This window comes from Salmo salar, chromosome 18 (assembly GCF_965601325.2).
Source record: "Salmo salar chromosome 18, fSalSal1, whole genome shotgun sequence".
Classification (NCBI taxonomy): domain Eukaryota; kingdom Metazoa; phylum Chordata; class Actinopteri; order Salmoniformes; family Salmonidae; genus Salmo; species Salmo salar.
In genome coordinates, this window is record NC_138308.1 from 68,001,161 (window position 1) to 68,018,978 (window position 17,818).

The 17,818-nt window shown below is 43.3% G+C and overlaps 1 protein-coding gene across 2 annotated transcripts in view; it reads left to right on the top strand.

Moving 5' to 3' along the window:
- The window catches only part of LOC106577489 (TBC1 domain family member 14), an 86,886-nt gene extending 77,345 nt beyond the window's left edge, over nucleotides 1-9,541 (top strand). For both annotated transcript variants that reach the window (XM_014155520.3, XM_014155523.3), the window contains 7 exons: nucleotides 1,175-1,258; nucleotides 1,716-1,810; nucleotides 3,290-3,361; nucleotides 4,680-4,808; nucleotides 5,138-5,247; nucleotides 6,470-6,728; nucleotides 7,110-9,541. In XM_014155520.3, coding sequence (XP_014010995.1) covers nucleotides 1,175-1,258; nucleotides 1,716-1,810; nucleotides 3,290-3,361; nucleotides 4,680-4,808; nucleotides 5,138-5,247; nucleotides 6,470-6,728; nucleotides 7,110-7,157 — 797 coding nt within the window. In that variant the 3' untranslated portion in view covers nucleotides 7,158-9,541. The remainder of the gene's footprint in view (nucleotides 1-1,174; nucleotides 1,259-1,715; nucleotides 1,811-3,289; nucleotides 3,362-4,679; nucleotides 4,809-5,137; nucleotides 5,248-6,469; nucleotides 6,729-7,109) is intronic.
- The last annotated feature ends 8,277 nt before the right edge of the window (nucleotides 9,542-17,818 follow it).

Here is a 17,818-nt window from a genome sequence, read left to right on the forward strand (position 1 = left end):
CAATGTATAAACATATACTAGGGAAACTCTTAAAGTTACAAGGTTTCTGTAATAACATCGTCCTTTAACCTTTAATAACCAGACAAAAATGACATTAATTTTCATATTCCATCTATCGTCTTGACCACCATTGTGGCTGACGGAAACCATTGTTCCAAAGTCCCTTTAATGCATGTTTAATGTTCTGAGGCTGGTTCTCCATAGTGAGAGGACAAAGGAATTTTGTCGGTTGCCTAAGATTTACCATGGGCGTGAGGGGTCATAAAACCCCCACATCTTTCTATCCCTTGAGATCCCTAACCCTCTGGTGGGGATGAAATCTCTCTGCAGGATTGTGGTCATTGGTAACCTGAGCCGAGCAGGACAGTCATGATAACATGTATATCTCAATACAATATGAATGCATTCATCTATTGCTCTGGCAAATAATCAGAGGTGTAGTACAGATTCAGAAACTCTCAGAGGACAATGGAAGTTAGTAGGAAAGCTTATTTATTGTGTACAAACCAACAAGTTTTGACTCTTGGCCTTCACCAGAGTTCTACAGAAAGAAAAAATAATGAGGATTTCAATCCGAAGTGTCCATCTGAGTTTCTCGCCGCTGTTCCACAGTCTCTTTATCTACCCATGGTCGTGTGGGCGACGCATAGCTAGTGCTAGGTAGGGTTCATAATACAGAGATATTGTAAAGTCTCTTGTTCTTCCATAAAGACCCGAATACCAGTATACCAACTTTGCTAACTTCATCACAAGGTGATTCAGGGTTGTGAATGAGGCATGGGCTGTGTCCAAAATGCACCCAATTCCCTATATGGTGCCATAGTCTATTATGTAGAAATATCTCATTACACAGATTCAATTACTCCTCACTAGAGGACAACGCCAGGTCTAGGAGAAGGCCAATAGATAAGCACAGCACCATTGAGACACTGCATAGGTCTTTGATAATGGAGAGAAGACCTTGAGAATGTATTCAGGCTTGATGTGCTGCAGCAGAAGGCTTTTCATAGGATTACTGGCGTAGTCCCTGTCTGTGATTTACGCCAATGTTAATTGGCGCAAGGGCAGGTTTTATTTTGTGTGTGTGTGTGTGTGTGTGTGTGTGTGTGTGTGTGTGTGTGTGTGTGTGTGCAATAACAGGCGTAAAGTTGTGATGTATTCTATTTGTCCACAGAGCTGTTTAACATCTGTCTGGCCAGGGCAAGGGAGAAGTGGAAATCTATGCCTACTGCGCCACCCACTGAACCAGAGACTGAAGGTAGTGATTGATTGATTTATTGGGAGTACAAGGTAGAGAAAGAAAAATATACTACTTTAATTTCTTTATCCCCTTTTTCTAAAGTGCTATTGGAGAAAGTTTGACCTGTCTTACAAATGGTGGAGGATTTCAATCTGACTCACATTGATTCTAAATATAGCCTCCAGAAGGTTACAGAACATGAGAGTTGGCTAAAAGAAACGTGTGATTGTTGAATCATTCAATGTGTTTCTAACATGTTCTTCTATCCTCCATGTCTGTCTGTCTGTCTGGTCTGTCTGGTCTGTCTGGTCTGTCTGGTCTGTCTGGTCTGTCTGGTCTGTCTGGTCTGTCTTGTCTGTCTTGTCTGTCTTGTCTGTCTTGTCTGTCTTGTCTGTCTTGTCTGTCTTGTCTGTCTTGTCTGTCTTGTCTGTCTTGTCTGTCTTGTCTGTCTTGTCTGTCTTGTCTGTCCGTGTAGATGCCGGTTTGTCCCTGGCGGACAGAGAGGCCAGCCTGGAGCTGATTAAACTGGACATCTCCAGAACCTTCCCACACCTCTGTATCTTCCAACAGGTCAGTGGCAGAACAACAACCACAACTGTTTATTTAATAATAAGATATGAACTCTATAGATGATCACTTTATTCAGTAGATTAAATGAAATTAATTGGTGTGTATGTGTTGTCGGTATGCGTGTGCGTATGTAGTGGGAGTGTCTGTATATATAGTATTGTGAGTGTGCATAGAGTCAGTGCAAGATGGGGTCAGTGCAGATAAGTCACGGGTACCCGTGACTTAACTATTTAGCTCGGGGGTAGAAGCTGTCTTGAAGCCTGTTGGTCAAAGAGCTGATGCTCATGTACTGTTTGCCAGACGGAAGCAGATTGAACAGTATGGGTTGGGTGGCTGGAGTCTTTGGCAATTTTTAGGCCCTTTCTCTGACACCACCTGATATAGAGGTCCTGGATGGCAGGGAGCTCGGCTCCAATGATGTACTGGGCCGTCGGCATCACCCTCTGTAGTGCTTTGCGGTCATTGTTGGTGCATTTGCCATACCAAGCGATGATGCAGCCAGTCAAGCTGCTCACAAATGGTGCAGCTGCCAAATCTTTTCAGCCACCTGAGGGGGAGGAGACACTTGTGCGCTCTTCACGACTGTGTGGGTGTGTGTGGACCATAATTCCTTAGTGATGTGGGCGCCAAGGAACTCCACTACAGCCCCGTTTATGTGGATCGGGGCATGCTCTGCCCTCTTTAACCTGTCTTACTGATGTTGAGAGAGGTAGAGAGAGAGAGAATGGAACCACACTGCCATATCTCTGACCAACTCCCTGTAGGTTTTCTCATCGCTGTCTGTGATCAGTCCTACCACCGTTGTCGTCAAAACTTGTTGGAGTCGTGCGGGGCCACGCTGTCGTGGGTGAACTGGGAGTACAGGAGGGGACTAAGCACACACCCTTGAGGGGCCCCTGTGTTGATGGTCAGCGTAGCACAGGTGTTGTTGCCTACCCTCACCACCTTGGGTCGTCCAGTCAGGCGAGTCCATGATCCAGTTACAGAGGGAGGTGTTCAGTCCTAGGGTCCCCAGCTTGGTGATGAGCTTGGAGGGGACTATGGTGTTGAACGCTGAGCTGTAGTCAATGAACAGCATTCTCAGTTATTTCCCCTCTTGTCCAGGTGGGAGAGCGCGGTGTGAAGTGCAATTGAAATAGCACCATATGTGGATCTCTTGGGGCTCTATGTGAATTGAGATGAGTCTAGGGTGTCTGGGATGATGGTGTTGATGTGTGTCATGACCAGCCTTTCAAAGCAGTTCATAATTACAGATGTGGGTGATACAAGGTGATAGTCATTTAGACAGGTTACCTTGGAGCTCTTGGGAACAGGGACGATGGTGGTCCGCTTGAAACATGTTGGGATTACAAACTGGGACAAGGCGAGATTGAAAATGTCAGTGAAGACACCATAGTATTCCTTCTGTTGTTTTCAATGGTAGTTAGCAGATAGTCTAAAATAATTTAAGGTGTTAAAATTCCTCCTGTGTTTGGACAGGGAGGTCCATACTACGACATGCTGCACAGCATCCTGGGAGCATACACCTGCTATAGGCCAGACGTTGGCTACGTAAGTACACACACTTTGAGAACCTCATTGGTCTACGTCTGTGCCTTTGTGTGTATGCGAAGTGTCTCAGTATTTAATGCCTTTTCGTCAGAAGCACAAGGGCCCCCACACAATAAGGGCTTAATCAGAAACCATTCCTTCTATCTCAGTCCTATTGTGTAAGGTCATAGAAAAGCACTGTATCTTAGGCTATGAACAAAGTGGCAGTGAGTCATACGTTAGCCTAGGGGTTTGTCCCAAATGGTACCTTATTCCCTATATAGTGCACTGCTTTTAACTGGAGCCATATGGCCCCTGGTCAAAGGTAGTGCACTATATAGGGAGCAGGTTGATATTTGGGGGACAGCCTCGCTCTGCTCTACGTAACAGCCAGTATATGTAGAGTCTGAGAGAGCAGCAGCAGGCCTCCATCGCAAGATTAGTCAAACCTTTGAGATATTTGCACACCCCACCTGGCCCTTTCGCTCTGTGTATGTTCATGTGCTTACATCTGTGTATTCCAATGCAGCACTGACCTAACTGTTTTGATCTCTTTTGGTTGCATTCCTCATCATGCTCTCGGAACCTTCCACACATTAGAACTATCAGATTAACTAAGCCCACTTTTCAGCTCGTTTGTTATTGCCTTTGAGTCTAATGAAATTAGTTGACAGTATGTGGTAAAAGCCTCTAAGTCAGTATACCCTACTAGACATTTTTACTGTGGCTGCACCACACCCATGCTGAGAAACAGCACACTGTGTGTTTACAGAGAAATGTATCTCGACTTCTGGAGAAGTATTATATAACGTAAGATCAATGAGTTCGCCTCTGGCCTAAGTATTCTGAAATAACTTTGAAATGGACATGGTCAACAACCAAAAACGAATATGTTTAGTTTTCTTAATGAACCAGAAAATCAACAGTTATTTCTGGTTGTTTCTGAAAGTTAGCTGGCTAACTCATTGATCTTTTCTTTGTAAAATACAGCTCTGGACTGACCCCATATGTCAGGCCTTAGGATAGATTGAAGGCCTCTGGATAGATGGAGAGTTCAGGTTAAGTGTTATATAATCTCCTTTTCCACTTCTCATTATGACTAGTCCTCGTAATAAGGCTCCTAACACCAGTCATGAACACCACCACTAACACTTAACATAAAATGTCACTAACACCACCCCACTACTATAACCGTCAACATCGCTAACACACTATCTCGTGTGTTCATTTTTGAGTACACAGTACTGAGATGCAGTATATCAACATAGCTACAGCAATGTAGCACTACTAACATACACTTAACGTAGTCACTAACACCTGTTCCTCCCTGGGGGTTCAGGTGCAGGGCATGTCGTTCATCGCGGCGGTGCTGATCCTCAACCTGGACACGCCGGACGCCTTCATAGCTTTCGCCAACCTGCTGAACAAGCCCTGTCAGATGGCCTTCTTCAGAGTGGACCACAGCCTTGTGAGTACAGTTTAGTCACACACACACACACACACACACACACACACACACACACACACACACACACACACACACACACACACACACACACACACACACACACACACGCAGTTAGTTAGTTAGTTGAATTTGGCGTTTGTGCTGGGCTGGAACAAAAGCCTGCACACCCTGTTAGCACTGATTTGTACAATACACCACTGCAATCATAGCACTTAGCACCCTGTTGGCAACTGTATCGACGTTATTACATTTGTCTGAGTCATAGTCCACATAGCCCGGCTCTAGGAGCTATCTGACTCGGTTGTTTCTTCTTGCTTCTACCTCCTCAGATGTTGAAGTACTTTGCAGCATTTGAAGTGTTCTTTGAAGAAAACCTACCAAAGCTGTTTGTACATTTCAAGGAAAACAACTTGACCCCCGATATTTATTTAATTGACTGGTAAGTCAGACCCCCATCTTTTTCTCTCTTAATCCTATTGCTCATGTAAAATATGTGTATAATCTGTATTTTTGTGCCACATAAATGAAATGAAAGATCACCTACTATTTACGAATATGAAAAAAGATATGATTAAAAGATGGACACGTTTTTTTCTGGGTGTAATTTTTGCCCTTTAGAATGTGTTATTGTGTACTGAGAAGACCGGACGTGTTTAGAATGTGTTATTGTGTACTGAGAAGACCGGACGTGTTTAAAATGTGTTATTGTGTACTGAGAAGACCGGACGTGTTTAGAATGTGTTATTGTGTACTGAGAAGACCGGACGTGTTTAGAATGTGTTATTGTGTACTGAGAAGACCGGACGTGTTTAGAATGTGTTATTGTGTACTGAGAAGACCGGACGTGTTTAGAATGTGTTATTGTGTACTGAGAAGACCGGACATGTTTAGAATGTGTTATTGTGTACTGAGAAGACCGGACGTGTTTAGAATGTGTTATTGTGTACTGAGAAGACCGGACGTGTTTAGAATGTGTTATTGTGTACTGAGAAGACCGGACGTGTTTAGAATGTGTTATTGTGTACTGAGAAGACCGGACGTGTTTAGAATGTGTTATTGTGTACTGAGAAGACTGGACGTGTTTAGAATGTGTTATTGTGTACTGAGAAGACCGGACGTGTTTAGAATGTGTTATTGTGTACTGAGAAGACCGGACGTGTGAGTGGCTTTACCGGTGGTCTCCTCTCCCACCCAGTGCTCTCACCACACAGCTGCCAGTTTTCACATCACTTACTTATACACTGATTAAGAGATGAGGGGGAGGTGGAAGTCAAGAGAGGAAGCCCTGCACATAAGCTATTGGACCATGTCAATAAATAAAAACAAAAGCACCCCAGGAAAATACATTTAATCTGTAGATAGTTTGGGAATTTGCTGATTTACAAAGCCTTATCTGTTCAAATGCCATTGTCCTTATCTGCATTCTCTTTCTCACTCTCTCTTGCTCATTGTTCTATTTTTGTGCATTGGACTGTGTGTGGTTTTGTGCTCGTTAGTGTGTGCTTGGTGTGTTTGCGTCCATGTCTCGATGGACTACTCACGCCTGTGAATGTGTTTGTGTGAAAATAACGTCAGGCCTCTGTCTTTATGATACCTTTTGTACCTCAATGCTTCAATATGGAAAGTGTAACCAAATAAAGTATCTCTATATCTATTTATAGGATCTTCACCCTGTACAGTAAGTCGCTGCCTTTGGACCTGGCGTGTCGGGTGTGGGACGTGTTCTGTCGCGACGGTGACGAGTTCCTGTTCCGGGTGGCCCTGGGCATCCTGCGCCTATACGAAGACGTGTTGACCCGCATGGACTTCATCCACAACGCCCAGTTCCTCACCCGCCTGCCCGACCACATCTCCCCCGACCAGCTCTTCTCACACATCCACGCCATCCACATGACAAGCAAGAACAGGAAATGGGGGCAGGTGAGATGACACACAGACGTGGACATTCTGGTTTTCCTCGGTTTTGTTTTTAGGAGGGATGTGCTAAGAAGCCTTCTGAGGCAGCTGACTTCAAAATAGTATCTTGAAAATAGACATTCTTTCAGGTGCGGCGCAACAGAGTTAGGAATGTGGGGGAAGGGACACTTATGTCAACTCTAGGTTTGTGCTTTGTTGGTTAGCACCACTGCCTATGTACAGCATTCTAAAGAATGAGGCTTGATGGAATTTCCTGGAAGCCCTTTCCTATGTGATTGAATAGATGAGATCACACCATGCTTCTTCCTTTGAGTATGGTATGAACTCCATGCCCCCTGCTTAACATGACTGATATTTCCTTGTTTCTCCTTTTGGCATCCTCAGGTTCTTCAGGCCTTGCAGGAGCGGAACAGTCCAGTCCTAAAGCGCTGAGTCCAGTTATCCAGGAGCAAAACAACACAGACACTAGCTCATTCTCCGACCCAGTACTCCACCTGACCGTGTGAAACACTAGACTCTAGCCCAGGCCAGGCTGTGTGTGAAAGCTGCCCTCTGGGCCCCAGATAGACATGCCCTCCCTGGGATGGACCTACCCAGGCTCGGAGTGCTCACGGATGGGGAGAACCAGCCACTGTGTTCCCCCTGGACCTGGTTCATGGAGCAGAGAAACTGGAGGTCTGGAAAAGACAGGGCTAAGGGGGTGCGAGGACTTATTATGACCCCCCTCAACACATGTTGTGTCCCCCTTCCTCAAATGGAACCGGGCAGATGAAGGATGCTCTCGAATGTACTGTACACTCCCATATGTCTATAGCAGGGATGCTAGTTTCTCTTTTTCTCTTGATCTCTCCTCCCTCTTTCTCTCACTTTTTCACTCCCTGTGTCTCTCCTCTTTCTCACTTTCTCCTCCCTTTCTACCTCTACTCCCAGCCTCCATTGCCGTTGATCATTCCTACAAATCAGCTGCGATTTTTACTGTTAGCCTTTGTTTTTTTTGTTTGGTCTGATGTGGTTTCAATGTGTTTTTAATTTGTTTGCCGTTCATTCGTTTGTTTTTATTTGTTTCCGTACCATTCTATGACGTAAAGACTCCCAAGGAGAAGCCGTGGCTATTTGTGATTTGGGGACAACTGTTCATCGGCTTGAAAAGAGGGGTAGTGAATAGATTTTTATTCTTATGAAGATTCATCGGAAATGCAACAAATAGCAATTTTTTGTATGTAGTATTCTGAGGCACCTCAATGTTACGGTTAACTTTTTAAATAAACATTTTACCAACCCTCTTCAAAGAGGAAATAAGCTGCCTGGAAAAATAAATGAAGTGATATTTAATGATGTCCTATACATACACTAAATTGGTTTTTAACTGGAACAGCTAGGGTAGATTATGAGTATCTTCTGTCGTACCATACTACTGTATATCGGTTGGCTTTTTTTTCTGTTATTTGATTTTTTGCACATTTCATTTGTCATTGTAATGAATTATTCTGTGTTCTTTGTTTCTAATTGAAGTGTCATATCTTAATATGTGTAACGGTTTGATTTTGAAGCTGCTTCACCAAATGTGTTTTGCTACGGATGTCGGTGTGCAATAGAAGACTCTGAAAAGGAAAAGAGATTGCTGTGGATCTTCTGTATCCCTACTATCAAAAATGCTGGTATCCCTATTTGGCCTCAGTATGCCCTTCCTCTATTGGATGTTCTCACTCAGTATGTGCTGTAACCTAATCATAAGCGGTCTTACTCCATGGTGAGGAGCAGAGTGGCTCAGATCTATTGCATGCTGTATGTTCCCTGTTCCATAATGCCTTTGCTCATGTAGCTGAAAGACCTGAGTCATGTTAGGAGCTCTGATTTACCCCGTTTCAAACTAACTGAACACACCAACCTTGGTTTCAAGGTGTGAGCTGTATGGGAGAGAGTTGTTCAACAAGATGCTTTGGTGTGGTGTTCAGTTCACAGATCCTACTACTGCTTTCATGTCTGCCGCCACCACCACCACCTGCCAAAAAGATAACTCCTCTGTAGATGATTCTGAATGTATTGGAGGCTAGGTCCAAATGCAGGTACCGTACAGAACGCGCCATACTCCAGAGCCCCCAAGCATTTAGTGATCCCTTTGGCTGTTGGGGATCACTCCTCACCCCCCTGTGCACGTAGACATTCAGATCACTGTATGAAGACGGATGCACTCCATTCCCCCTGCTCCCTTTTTGCGGTGAACACTGCAGTACTGCAATAAAAAATGACAATCATTCTTGTCACCTCGTGCAGTTTCACCCCTGTAGTTTCACACTGTCATTTGGACAATTTATCCCATGTTTTTACGATTTTTATTTTGCCTTGTTGAGTACTTCCTGTCATACTGTATCAGTGTCCCTCACACGTGACCATCGAGGATCCTTGTATGTGTGTTTGTTGTGTGTATGTGCTTTTGAAGAGCTTCCGGTAACTCTGATAGCATGTCAACACGCCTTATATCACAGAAGTGCAACCTGGTAAGTATAAATGGCCCCTGTTTTAAATTATTGAATACATTTTTTTACAAATCTGACCTCGCCATGAAATAGAATAATAGAGGCATCATGATGAGTTCTGTCCATTAGATTTGTAGTAAATCTGCTTTTCTTTATGCTTTGTTTTGATTTGTCAGTTTGACTTATGTCCTCTTGTTTTAATGTGTGACATTTCCAATGGACCCTTTTCTGTTGTATTGAACTAGAGTTGACCTTGCTACCCTCCCAGCCAAGTCCAAAACTGGAACTGTGTATATAACTACTGTTTTATGAAATAAATTATCTATTCATACCGGTTAACTTGATTGACCATGTTATTACCTTTTATCTCTACTACTTATGTGTGTGTTGTCATTGTTTTTCCATAGTTGCAAAGCAAGTGATCGCCAGGAAACCGCTTCATAGCCAAAGATTGTGTAGAGCAGGGGTATTCAACTCTAACCCTACAATTTCCGGAGCATGCTGGTTTTCTGTTTTATCTGATAATTAATTGCACCCACCTGGTGTTCCAGGTCTAAATCGGTCCCCCTGGTTAGAGGGGAACATGAAAAAAATGCAGTGGAACTGGTTTATTATTTATCAAACAACCATACATGAACAAAAGACAATAATCAGACGCACACACATTTCAACAAACATCAATGACATCATACCTGCTCAGACCCATATGTTCCCACCACAACCATACAAATCACATATGTCTCGACCACACTCATCCTTCATCCCCTGGCCTCAAATTGCACTGTTCTATTTTTCTCTGTAGCACACACCTTTTCAATATTTAAATAATAGTGATGGAGAATCATTTGATTTCCAGTTTTTAAGTAGATACTTTTCTTGTCAATGATTTTGAAAAAAATATTGGTCCTCCCCATTGGGTATCCCACAGCACCCTCATATGCCATGTCTTGAAATATGCACATAGACGGATTAATGACGTTTTACGTGCCCCCAACCGATTGTGTTTTTTCTGTTCGTTTATCTGCGTTTTCTAACTTTATTTTTTAAAACTTATTTTGTACATAATGCTGCCCCTACCGTTTTCTTATGACCGAAAATAACTTCTAGACATCAGGACTGCGATTACTCACCACGGACTAGCAGAATACTTTTTCTTCTTTCACAACTCTGACGAACCCAAGTCGGAGGATATACGGCTCCCTCGGGAACAGGCCCCAACCCCCGTGATCTGTGTGAAGAGGAGGCGGAGAAAGAGAGGCCGGAGAGTGCGCTGCCTTCTGAGAATTCGGAGGCTATCGAATAAACCCCCACTTCCCTCAATTCTGATAGCAAACATGCAATCTTTGGACAATAAAATCGACGAGTTATGGGGAAGACTAAACTACCAACGGGACATTAAAAACTATACCATCTTATGCTTCAGGGAGTCGTGGCTGAAGGATGACAATATCAACACAGCTGGCTGGTTATACGATGTACCGGCAGGATAGAACAGCGGCGTCTGGTAAGACAAGGGGTGGCGGACTATGTATTTTTGTAAATAATAGCTGGTGCCCGATATCTAAGGAAGTCTTGTGCTATTGCTCGCCTGAGGTTGAGTATATCATGATAAGCTATAGACCACACTACCTACCCAGAGAGTTCTCATCTGTGTCCTTCGTAGCTGTTTACATACCACCTCAGTCAGAGGTTGGCACTAAAATAGTGTTGAATGAGCTGTATTCCGCCATCAGCAAACAAGAACACACTCACCCAGAGGTGGCGCTCCCAGTAGCCGGGGACTTTAATGCAGAGAAATGTAAAACTGTTTTACCAAATTTCTATCAGCATGTTAATTGTGCAACCAGAGGGAAAAGAACTCTGGACCACCTATACTCCACACACAGAGACACATACAAAGCTCTCCCTCGCCCTCCATTTGGCAAATCGGACCATAAATCCATCCTTCTGATTCCTACTTACAAGCAAGAAAATTAAAGCAGGAAACACCAGTGACTAGATCAATAAAAAAGTGGTCAGAGGAAGCAGATGCTAAGCTACAGGACTGTTTTGCTAGCACAGACTGGAATATGTTCCGGGACTCCACCACTGGCATTGAGGAGTACACCACATCTGTCATTGGCTTCATCAATAAGTGCATCTATGACGTCGTCCCCACAGTGACTGCACATACATACCCCAACCAGAAGCCATGGATTACAGGCAGCATCGGCACTGAGCTAAAGGCTAAAGCTGACACTTTCAAGGAGCGGGACTCTAACCCGGAAGCTTCTAAGAAATCCCGCTCTGCCCTCTGACGAACCATTAAACAGGCAAAGCGTCAATACAGGATTAAGATCGAGTCGTACTACACCGGCTCTGACGCTCGTCAGATGTGGCAGGGCTAGCAAACCATTACAGACTACAAAGGGAAGCACACCCGAGAGTTGCCCAGTGACACGAGCCAACCAGATGAGCAAAACTACTTTTATGCTCGCTTTGAGATAAATAACACTGAAACATGCATGAGAGCACCAGTTGTACCGGAAGACTGTGTGATCACGCTCTCCGCAGCCAATGTGAGTAAGACCTTAAGACAGGTCAACATTCACAAGGCCGCAGGGCCAGACGGATTACTCAAAGTATGCGGACCAACTGGCAAGTGTCTTCACTGACATTTTCAACCTCTCCCTGTACGAGTCTGTAATACCAACATGTTTTAAGCAGACCACCATAGTGCATGTGCCCAAGAATACTAAGGTAACCTGCCTAAATGACTACCGACCCGTAGCACTCACGTCTGTAGCCATGAAGTGCTTTGAAAGGCTGGTCATGGCTCACATCAACACCATCATCCCAGAAACCCAAGACCCACTCCAATGTGCATACCGCTCCAACAGATCCAATGATGCAATCTTTATTGCACTCCACATTGCCCTTTCCCACCTGGACAAAAGGAACACCTATGTGAGAATGCTATTCATTGACTACAGCTCAGCGTTCAACACCATTGTGCCCTCAAAGCTCATCGCTAAGCTAAGGACCCTGGGACTAAACACGTCCCTCTGCAACTGGGTCCTGGACTTCCTGACGGGCCACCAACACATCCGCCCAGCTGATCCTCAACACAGGGGCCCCTCAGGGGTGCGTGCTCAGCCCTCTCCTGTACTCCCTGTTCACTGATGACTGCATGGCCAGGTACGACTCCAACACCATCATTAAATTTGCCAATGACACAACAGTGGTAGGCCTGATCACCGACAACAACGAGACAGCCAATAGGGAAGAGGTCAGAGACCTGGCCATGTGCTGCCAGGACAGCAACCTCTCCCTCAATGTGATCAAGACAAAGGAGATGATTGTGGACTACAGGAAAAAGAGGACCGAGCATGCCCCCATTCTTATCGACGGGGCTGCAGTGGAGCAGGTTGAGAGCTTCAAGTTTCTTGGTGTCCAAATCACCAACAAACTAACATGGTCCAAGCACACCAAGACAGTCGTGAAGAGGGCACGACAAAACGTATTCCCCCTCAGGAAACTGAAAAGATTTGGCATGGGTCCTCAGATTCTCAAAAGGTTCTACAGCTGCACCATCGAGAGCATCCTGACTGGTTGCATCACTGCCTGGTATGGCAACTGCTCTATACCAGGTGGTGTCAGAGGAAGGCTAAAAAAATTGTCAAAAAGACTACCGCCACCCTAGTCATAGACTGTTCTCTCTGCTACCGCACGGCAAGCGGTCTTGGAGTGCCAAGTCTTGGTCCAAGAGGCTTCTAAACAGCTTCTACCCCCAAGCCATAAGACTCCTGAACATCTAGTCAAATGGCTACCCAGACTATTTGCATTGCCCCCCCCCCCCCCCCTCCACACCACTGCCACTCTCTGTTGTCATCTATGCATAGTCACTTTAATAACTCTAGCTACATGTACCTGCTACCTCAACTAACCGGTGCCCCCGCACATTGACTGTACATTTATCTCTTATTCTTATCCTTATTTTTTTTTTAACTGCGCTGTTGGTTAGGGGCTCGTAAGTAAGCATTTCACTGTAAGGTCTTCATCTTCAAATAATATTTTTGCAGGAATCTCCTTGCGAATGATTTTGCCGAAGATTGTATCTCCGCCGAATACCTGTTGTATTCGGTGCATGTGACTAATACAATTTGATTTGATTGATTAATAGTAAACTTACATTGTCAAACTTCGCCCATTACTTTTATGACTTTATAGCACTCCCAGAAGCCATGAATTATTGATTTGTTTTACACTTAAGACCTGACTGTGCTGTTGTGTTGTAAAATTTGTGAATTTTGTCTCTTGTTATAATAAATTCTATACAAGAGTTTATACTGGTTTAAGAGTAAGTTCCCTCCATCTTGTGCCTATATCAGTTATTGTTTCTAAGAGATAGCCTATCTAATTGACAATCTGCAAGGCTTTGTATATCTTACCTATCATGTGAGTCAGATAGGATTCCCTCAACATTGCTCTGATGACCAAAAGCTTTCAGGTTGAAATTTCGTGATATTAATCTTTTAAGTTGGGGGGGGGGGGGGGGGTTGTTGCATTATGAGCTGAAGTGAAAGATTCCATGTTGACAAATAGTATGTCAGAAAAAGTATAGGAAACTGACAGATTGTCTTTTTATACAGATGGAAATGTTCCTGATGAATGCTGTTTCCAGTAGTACCAAAGAAGAATCCCCAAACAATTAATTGTGGCATATGAAATGACCAGATCTGACTGCACTCATAAGGGGGTCATGTATGTAGCCTAAAATAAGTTTCCTTGTCATACATAGTTTCCACACACACACACACACACACACACACACACACACACACACACACACACACACACACACACACACACACACACACACACACACACACACTACACCTATAGTAGTGATATTTATTTTGATATTGTCTCTTTTCCAGGTTGATCACGAAAAAAAACTGCCCCATTTGTGCCAATCCAGATGAGCCTTTGATTGACAGGATCATGAAGGCCATCGATGAGAGTAAATTCAAGTAACCACTTCACTGGAAGAAGGCTAATGTCTGAGCATGTATAAACTCTGGCTCCTACTTCATTGTCAGCTCTGCTTAGAATAACTGTTTTACTTTGACATGTAGTGACAAAAACTTTTAAATTATATTCTAGCAATCATGATAATCACTTAGATGTATAACACATGTAATGAACATGTTATGAACATGAAATACGTTGTATAACTCAAAAGGGCTTACCAAGAAAAACTTCAAAAAGGACTAATTCGAGGCAGAAAATAGTTGCCGCTCTTAACAAAAAAGTCAGGATGAGTACATTGTTCAGGATGAGTACAGTTGACTGACATCTTCCTCAAGGCGACCTGACAATTGCACTTAGCTCATATTTATAGCCTAGTGGCCTTCTGAGACACAACAATGTAAAAATACAAATATCATGATTCAAGGTAAATAAATTGCAATTTAGCACACAATAAGAAGACGACAAATCAGGTGTCTAGTTGATTTTTTAAACATTTTTATTTCACCTTTATTTAACCAGGTAGGCTAGTTGAACAAGTTCTCATTTGCAACTGCGACCTGGCCAAGATAAAGCAAAGCAGTTCGACACATACAACAACACAGCGTTACACATGGAATAAAAAAACATACAATCAATAATACAGTACAAAAATCTATATACAGCATGTGCAAATGAGGTAGGATAAGAGAGGTAGGGCAATAAATAGGCTATGTTGGCAAATTTATTACAATATAGCAATTAAACACTGGAATGGTAGATGTGCAGAAGATGAATGTGCAAGTTGAGATACTGGGGTGCAAAGGACCAAGATAAATAACTAAATACAGTATGGGGATGAGGTAGATTGGATGGGCTATTTACAGATGAGCTATGAACAGGTGCAGTGATCTGTGAGCTGCTCTGAGAGCTGGTGCTTAAAGCTAGTGAGGGAGGTAAGAGTCTCCAGCTTCAGAGATTTTTGCAGTTTGTTCCAGTCATTGGCAGCAGAGAACTGGAAGGAGAGGCGGCCAAAGGAAGAATTGGCTTTGGGGGTGACCAGTGAGATATACCTGCTGGAGCGTGTGCTACGGGTGGGTGCTGCTATGGTGACCAGTGAGCTGAGATAAGGTGGGGCTTTACCTAGCAGAGACCTGTAGATGACCTGGAGCCAGTGGGTTTGGCGACAAGTATGAAGCGAGGGCCAGCCAACGAGAGCATACAGGTTGCAGTGGTGGGTAGTATATGGGGGGGCTTTGGTGACAAAACGGATGGCACTGTGATAGACTGCATCCAATTTGTTGAGTAGAGTGTTGGAGGCTATTTTGTAAATGACATCGCCGAAGTAAAAGGATTGGTAGGATGGTCAGTTTTACGAGGGTATGTTTGGCAGTATGAGTGAAGGATGCTTTGTTGCGAAATAGGAAGCCAATTCTCGTCCCAGAACTTTTTTGTTTGTACTACAGGATGCAAATTTCTGTTTGAAAAAGCTAGCCTTAGCTTTCCTAACTGCCTGTGTATATTGGTTCCTACTTCCCTGAAACGTTGCATATCACGGGGGCTATTCGATGCTAATGCAGAACACCAGGATGTTTTTTGTGCTGGTCAAGGGCAGACAGGTCTGGAGTGAACTAAGGGCTATATCTATTCCTAATTCTACATTTTTTGAATGGAGCATGCTTATTTAAGATGGTGAGGAAGGCACTTTTAAAGAATAACCAGGCATCCTCTACTGAGGGGATGAGGTCAATGTCATTCCAGGATACCCCGGCCAGGTCGATTAGAAAGGCCTGTTCGCTGAAGTGTTTTAGGGAGCGTTTGACAAATAACAGCTTATCAATGACTGATTGACCTTCCCACCAGCCAAAGGTGAACCTGGGCTTGTAGAGAGTGAAGGATGTCACTGCAAGACCTGGCAGAAACATAGAGTACAAGTTCCTTGCAACAACAGTGTGTAACTCCACAAAAATCATGTCAGTGTGTGTGTGTGTGTGTGCGAACCGTGTTGTCAGTTAAATGGTCAGTATTTATCAGTCATTAACCATTGCTGAGATTCCTCCTACTGAGACACTGGCGGATGGCAGGAAGCTGTGTGTGAATGCCACAAGCTACTTTGCGATGTGATCTGGATGTGATCTAACACAATATACAGGACTTATATCATATAATACAAATGTCTTCACTTCATTTTTAGGTTTTCCATTGCTGCTTATTTGTGTGATTTTGTTTTCATAATGTAATAACTGTAATATCCGGTAACTGTGCTTTCTTACTCATATCAGTGGGGACTTTTTTTTTAAACTTACTCCTTTCCTGTTTTTTACATAGCATGCATATTGTGTTAAAGATAAGGTATTCACAATTAATCTGAAATTTTACAACGTATTCCTCTATGTCCTTTTCACCTCTGGGTTGTGTTCATTTTAACTGACCATGTAATAAAACGTAATGAATTTGTTCAGATATTTCCCTCAATTCCTAGGCCATTAAATTACCCAGACTGGGAAGGGACCACAACCACAACCCCTAGCCCAAACACCTCTACAGTGTCCTTTTCCCCAACCACACAAAGAGAGGAACCAATGAGCATGACACCACCAAGGGACTAAGGTGTGGATTTGTATGACTATTATGCGTATGACTATAATGTGAATGATTATGGCAGTTTCCCTGGTGAAAAACAAGCACAAGAACAAGCAGCATTACCCCCAGGCTTTCCAGGACTCTCTAGATCACCAGGGTAACTAACTTCAGCTGTCATTCTCAGTTTACTGTGGTCAGCCAGGGTGTTGTCTGTCATTCTGTGGAGGGATGGGGTTAGTAGTATAGCTATTTTACCCAAACATGCTATTCTGTACCTACCTACACTATTGATAACATGGACTAAACTGAATGTTTATCCTAATCATTACTGGAAGAGTGTGACTAATGCCAAGCTAAATGTATAAATGTATATTTCAGGTCTCTCTCTCTGTTTCTGTCTCATGCAGGGATTGTCTGTGCTGCATGTGCGTCAATAATGAGCAGGGAAGAATAGCTAAGCTAATCACTAATGTTGTAGTGTACACATCTCCAACCTGCAACGTCCTGGAGGTTATGTAAGCTTCATTGATGTGCTTTATTACTGTATTATTGTTCATCATATTACTGTATTATTGTTCATCATATTACTGTATTATTGTTCATAATTTACTCACCATACACTTTGTTTTATAGTACCTTTATTGTGAATGTTTGACTTATCATAACTGTTTCATATTACTCTCCAATGTGGTCCTATGCACAGCGCAACTCTGAAGACGACTGGTCAGAAGATTTGTGTAGACCTCACTCAACCCTGGGCCAAAAGAACTCTGAAGAGATTGCAGTTATCGTCAGACTCCACTTGAGGGAGTAAACCTAATTTCAATGCATCCTTCTGAATGCATCCTCCTCAATGATGCTATGCTGAAAAAGTTGTACTTTATGATACAGTATTTCCACAGCAGACAGTTGTAAGTAAATGCTGCTTATCAAAGAGCTAAATGTGTCAGCCTTTTGACATTTCATATCTGATAAAGATGTTTGATAAGTAATGACTGATTCTTTCCACCCTGGAAAAGTTCTTTTTAAATATTATTTTTGTTA